Source organism: Electrona antarctica (genome assembly GCF_951216825.1).
Source record: "Electrona antarctica genome assembly, chromosome: 6".
Lineage (NCBI taxonomy): Eukaryota > Metazoa > Chordata > Actinopteri > Myctophiformes > Myctophidae > Electrona > Electrona antarctica.
The window spans coordinates 22,365,925-22,372,849 of NC_136811.1; the positions used below are offsets into that span (position 1 = coordinate 22,365,925).

Consider the following 6,925-nt stretch of genomic DNA (forward strand, 5'->3'; position numbering starts at 1 on the left):
ATAAAAGCACGTATTGCCCCACACTGCCCCTAGTGGTAGTCCTCCTACTACTACTAGTCCTCCTACTGGTATTCAATACAAAATAAGAACACAAATGTGATACATACTTTTAGTGTGTGTCACATTTACAGTGAGGGCATGTGGTGTCTGGGGGCTGGCTAGGTGAGAGGGAGGAACTGGCTCTGGTCTTTACAGTGAGGGCATGTGGTGTCTGGGGGCTGGCTAGGTGAGAGGGAGGAACTGGCTCTGGTCTTTACTGTGAGGGCATGTGGTGTCTGGAGGCTGGCTAGGTGAGAGGGAGGAACTGGCTCTGGTCTTTACTGTGAGGGCATGTGATGTCTGGGGGCTGGCTAGGTGAGAGGGAGGAACTGGCTCTGGTCTTTCGGAGCTGACGCTTCAGTTTGGCTTCCTGGATGCGGCGCTTTTCAGAGTCCTCTACTCCATGTCTGACTGCAGAGCGCCAGTTGGAGCGGTGTTGGGCATCGGCCTCCCAGGTATCAGGTATCAGTATCCAGAGGCTGGCCTTTAGGGTGTCCTTATAGCGTTTCCGCTGGCCGCCGCGTGATCGCTTGCCATGTTGTAGTTCGCCGTACAGTAGCCTTTTTGTTAGACGTTCATCTGGCATGCGGCAGACATGGCCAGCCCATCTCAGCTGGGAGCGCTTGAGCATGGCATATGCTCTCCATTTCAGCCCTGGGGAGGACCTCTGTGTCTGGGACCTTGTCCTGCCACTTGATGTTGAGCAGCTTCCTGAGGCATCTCATGTGAAAACCATTGAGCTGCTTCGCATGCCGGCTATACACAGTCCATGTCTCGCAGGCGTACAGGAGGGACGGGAGGACAACAGCACGGTAGACTTTCAGTTTAGTCTGTAGGCTGATCCCTCTACGCTCCCACACAGAGGTGCGGAGTCTACCGAAGGCAGCGCTTCCATGGGCTATCCTGTGCAGGACCTCCACATCAGTGGTGGCCGCACGTGACAGGGTGCTACCTAGGTAGACAAACTTTTCGGCAGCCTTAAGATGTTCACCATTTACACTGATGAGGGGCTCAGTGTACAGGGCACCAGGAGCAGGTTGGTGCATCACCTCTGTCTTCTTGGTGCTGATGGTAAGGCCAAAGTCTGTGCATGCTGTGGCAAGGTTATCCATGCTCTGTTGCATTTCCAGCTGGTTTGAGGCATTCAATGCGCAGCCGTCCGCAAAGAGGAAGTCGCAAACGGTAGTCGTCTGCACTTTGGTCTTTGCCTGGAGTCTTCGCAGATTGAAGAGTTTACCATCAGTGCGGTTAGGGTTAGAGATTGTTATCTTAAATTGTCTTCCATACCTCCATCATGTATCAAGAACCCTGTATCATTCTATTTTATTTTAAACCTTCTTTCCTAACGTAATACTGCATTTGATTTCCATTCTTTGCCCTTTCAGGCAGCCTGCAATAAAATGCAACCCACAGTAGACCTGGTCCTGCAGTGATCCTTGCCTCCAACACTTTTGAACCAGAACAGCAGAGATGAATGCGTCAGACGAATCCTCCTACCAGCAGGAGTACAGTAACTCCACCCTGGGTTACAACTATCACCAAAACTACACTCTTCCCCCCTCATTGTTGCCGGGCAAGTCCAGCACATCCAAGCCTACAGGATGTGAGCAGGTCCACATCGCCACAGAGGTCTGTACTTTATGTGCAGTGTGTGTGTGTGTGTGCGTGCGTGCGTGCGTGCGTGCGTGCGTGCGTGCGTGCGTGCGTGCGTGTGCGTGCGTGCAAGCATGTGTGTGTGTGTGTGCATGTACAGAGCCCTGCAAGTACGTAATGAGGGCGTACATATTATTTTGCCATCTCATCTGTATTCTCAATATGCATTCTCACCAAAATGTTGCTCTGCTCTAGTTACAGTATTAATGTTTGTATGATTTGGATTGTGATATTAAAGACAAGTTAATATTGTTAAACAGAACATGATGATGTGATATGGTTGGACCAGACACAAACCTTTAAAGCTGCTATAAGCAATAATATGTCAAAATTATTTCAGACTAAATGCTGGAATCGATTTCACAGAGCTCTGTGTTGTGATGTAACTCACCCTGTAAAAGAAGTCGGAAGCTTTATTTACTCCAATAATGGTATTTTTTTATTAAACTCGCTCAACTTCAAGTCTCAGATAAATCTCTCCAACTCTTCAAACAACAGGTCTCAAATTCAAAACAGATGCAATGCCATCTGCATTTCCATAATTCTTCAAGTTCTAACCAGTAAATTCAGATCTTGTATTGTGCAAAATTCTACTCTGCTCTAGGTCTTCCTAATTCTTGGCATCATCTCTCTGCTGGAAAACATCCTGGTCATCACAGCCATTGTGAAAAACAAGAATCTCCACTCGCCTATGTACTTTTTTGTGTGCAGGTACTGTACATGTTCGGACATTCTCTTGTGATGAAAGGAAAACACAAAATGTGCTGAGCCTGGTATTCACGTATGTGCTGGGGTCACGCTAATTGAAACAATAATAATCAACCCACCAGCACCCCCTGCACCTAGACTTTGGGATTTTGGCTTCTGGTATCCATTTCATATACCCTTTAGAGAAAATCAACAAATATAAATACTCATTCATACGCTGAGAGACATTTTTCTACTATACTCTAACAGAAAAAGTTACCACCCAATCATGTCTGTTAGGCTTTAACTTTGCGTTATAAAAAAAAAAACAATTTCATTTTGACTTTTATTTAGTTTAATAGTATTTTTATTTATTTATTTTATTTTTTGATCCCACAATTTTGCAACCCATTTTTTCATCCAGTGTCAATTATCTAATGTAATCCTGGGCGCTACACTTCCTCTTCCAACCTGAGGGGGCAGCGGACTCACCTCATGCTTCCAAGCTGGACTCCTTCCAAGGAGTTACTTTCTACCATACACATTACAATAATAAAATGCAGTGGATGCACACATGGAAACCATTTCGTTGCTGCTGGGAGGGCACCGCTATTGAACACCCTTTACATCTGTGTGTTGTTTTCGCTTTGGACAAAACCTCTTAACTCCATTGAACCCTCAAACTGTCTGCTAGAGCAACTAACTCAACTAACTCCACCACCTCTCCCCCTCTTATGCAAGTAATTGACAATATATAAAATCACAACACCAACTTTGATGAGGCGGTTTTCTTAGTTTCCTGAAAAATGTATATTTTTTAATTTCCTGAAAAATGAACATTAGTTATGTGGTTTCTTCCCGTCAGCAGAGAAATGCAATGCATGCAAAAGGACCTGCAGTACCTCCATGTACAGTGTATAGTCTCTACATGTACAGTGGTCTCTAGGCCTAGTGGTTCCCCAACTTAGCTCAATACACAAAAGAGAAAATAGACGTTTTCCTGGTACCCAAACTAGTGAAAATAACAGATCTACAAGTTCACAACGCAAAGCTTTGCAACATGTTGTGTAGTGTAGATCGGCTATTTTCACTACTTGCTATTTTCACTACTTCCACGACCCACAAAAAGGGTCACAACTGTGAGTGGCCGGACTCTGAGTGGCCGGATGGCAACCGCAAGGTTGCCAGTTCAAACCCGGGCTCCCCCTGCAGAGTTAGTGTCGAAGTGGCCTTGAGCAGGACACTGTACCCCTAATTGCTCCTGATGTGCTGGTTGGTGCCTTGCATGGTTTCCGCCGCCATCGGTGTATGGATGTGTGTGTGAATGGGTGAATGTAATGCACAATCTATGTAAAGCGCCTTGGATTAAGGCGCTATATAAATTTACCATTTACCATTTATGATAACCGTTTGACTTAATCTAATTTGTCTTGGTTTTGCAGTCTGGCAGTGGCTGACATGCTGGTTAGTGTGTCCAATGCCTGGGAGACCATTATCATTTACCTCCTCAACAACAGGCAGCTGGTGGTAGAAGACCACTTCATCAGGCAGATGGACAACATGTTTGACTCCATGATCTGCATCTCTGTGGTTGCCTCCATGTGCAGCTTGCTGGCCATCGCCGTCGACAGGTACTGATGGTGGGGAGATGGACGGATGGAAGAATGCATGAATTAGTGTAAATGGTCTGTTTGTAACTCTGTCATATTTGATAAACTATCAAAGTTTATTACACAGCTTGGCTGAATGCTTGATTCTGATTGGTCAAACATTGAATTCAGTTATTTCTGTATAATGACTGATGGGCTCAATAACAGACTGCTGTCTAATCAAAGCGTCAGGGTTACTTCCTTGTTTTCCGAGGTGACCATGTTATGCTGGTCGGCCGGCCAGAATACTGTCATTAACATAAGCAAGAAATTACTTTGTTTGGTTGTTACTTTTCAGTCAATGTATTAATATATGTATTAAGTAGCCGTGTAATAAGCAGGATAATTGATGAACCGCCAGTTAGTAATAACCCCCTTCAGGATTATTAAACCCCTCAGCTTCGCCTCTTGATTGAATCATTCTCAGTGTCGGGGGTTATTTCTCAACAGCGACCGGCGGGTCGTCAATCCCTTGCTCCTGAGATCCAATGGCTCACCTGGTAAAGCACATACCATTGTCGCAGCTGGCTCGTGCTTGAGGCCCACACAATCTTTCTCTCCTACCATTTTCCACCTTTCTCCATTAACGCTATCGACTGTCACTATGAAATAAATAATAATAGCTTGAATTTATTTAGTGCTTTTCATGAACCCAAGGCTTATTGGCATAACCATTGGCATACCTTTAGTCAGACTAATGTCTTGTCAGACTAATGTGTTAAAAATGAGGAGTTTCTATGGTCTGAATATTGGATCGCCGGACAATTGGAGTGTTGGACTATTGGTTGTCGGACTTTTGGGTGTCGGACTGTTAGTACGTCGGCCCAAAGAGTGCTTGCTGGGTTGTGTATGGACACAAACAGAAACAAATTAGAAAAAGTGCCCCTCGGGGCACAGGTGAGGTCTCCACCAGGATAGGATCATTTTTGGAAAAATGTCAAGTGGCATTTCTTCCTCAGCCTAGTGGGAATATGCGTGCACAGTTTCACTGAAATCGGACGCTGTGATGATTTGCAGCATATTGTACAAAACGGGCCACTCCTGAAAACTTTGGAAGCCAATCTTAGCCAATCAGGATAGAATATGAGAAATCAAACAGACCCGTCTTGACCACATGACTATAGAGATAATGTGTACCGATTTGCATGAATGAGGAGTAACATAAAAAAATGGGGCAGAGGTTGGTCGTTGGCATCCAGGGAGGGTGTGTGCACAGTTTGGCATTGTCCGGGCCAACGGTGCCGGAGATTAGCTGGACACACATACACACACACACACACACACACACACACACACACACACACACACACACACACACACACACACACACACACACACACACACACACACACACACACACACACACACACACACACACACACACACACACACACACGGACGGACAGAGTGTACTCTCCCCATGCCTTCGGCCTGGTGGAGACAACTACAAACTTTATTTATTCAAGAAAATCATAAACAAATCTCAATCATCTCTCTCTCACCACAGCTCTGCTCTGGAGCCTAAAACCAAAAAAAATGCGTTCAGGTCTGTTTGTCAGGAAAAGTCTGCACTTTAAATTAAATGTGCATCATATCATATTTTTGTGCTTTGAACAGAAGTGACATTGTATATCACCCCATTATTTAGTCTGTCTAGTGGGAGGGGCCATGGGGTAGGCTATATACAGAGGTAATCAGGAGCTGTCACTGTCTCCAAAAGGAGATTTGATATCTGGTCGCCTGTGTTAGTTTTGCTAAAACTATGTTAATGCCAACTGCATGCTTTGCCATCATTTGATTATGTCTGTTTGTGCTAAGAGGTTGCACACTACCCTCATCGTAGGCAGGGGTGTGACACTGAGTCACTCACCACAAAGACTGCCTGGGAATAACATTATCATTATACATAATAATAATAATAATAATAATAATAATAATAATAATAATAATAATAATAATAATAATAATAATAATAATAATAATAATAATAATAACAATAATAATAATAATAATAATAATAATAATAATAAAACTTTATTTGTATAGCACCTTTCATGACATGAAATGCAGCTCAAAGTGCTTTACAGAGCAATGGAGAAAAAAAAAGAAAAGCAAGGCATAAACATTAAAAAAACAAGAGCAGTAATGCAATACAGTGAGGACATGAATAACAAAAAAAATATTACATACAGTACTTACAATGTTTTGTTGTGTTAGGTACGTCACTATCTTCTATGCGCTGAGGTACCACAACATAATGACGGTGAAGAGAGCCGGGTGCATCATCGGTGGGATTTGGCTCTTCTGCACGGGCTGCGGGATAGTCTTCATCATCTACTCAGACTCTACCCTCGTCGTCATCTGCCTGGTCACAATGTTCTTCGCCATGCTGGTGCTCATGGCGTCCCTTTATAGCCACATGTTCATGTTGGCGCGGTCGCACGTCAAGCGCATCGCCGCCCTGCCCGGCTGTAACTCCACCCACCAGCGTGCCAGCATGAAGGGCGCCATCACGCTGACCATCCTGCTGGGGATCTTCATCGTCTGCTGGGCTCCTTTCTTCCTCCACCTGATCCTGATGATCTCCTGTCCCCAAAACCTCTACTGCCTGTGCTTCATGTCCCACTTCAACATGTACCTCATCCTCATCATGTGCAACTCTGTGATCGACCCGCTGATCTACGCCTTCCGGAGTCAGGAGATGAGGAAGACGTTTAAGGAGATCCTTTGTTGTTACAGTTTGAGGAACGCCTTTGCCAATGTCTGCACTCTGCCAGGGAAGTATTGAAAAGGGTAGTGGTGTGGTGCAAGCAAAAAAGGACTGTTAATTAATAAGTATCACTTTCATTGCCACCACCATATATTGAGAGTGTGTGTGTGTGTGTGTGTGTGTGTGT

The 6,925-nt window shown here is 44.6% G+C and overlaps 1 protein-coding gene across 1 annotated transcript; it reads left to right on the forward strand.

Annotated features, from left to right (window-relative positions):
• Nucleotides 1-1,186: 1,186 nt before the first annotated feature.
• Nucleotides 1,187-6,816, forward strand: mc5ra (melanocortin 5a receptor; the record flags this gene model as incomplete). The annotated part of the gene is made up of 5 exons (XM_079503683.1): nt 1,187-1,221; nt 1,500-1,668; nt 2,297-2,403; nt 3,822-4,010; nt 6,246-6,816. The coding sequence occupies 5 exons, from the start codon at nt 1,187-1,189 to the stop codon at nt 6,814-6,816; spliced, it is 1,071 nt and encodes a 356-aa protein (XP_079359809.1).
• Between the last annotated feature and the right edge of the window lie 109 nt (nt 6,817-6,925).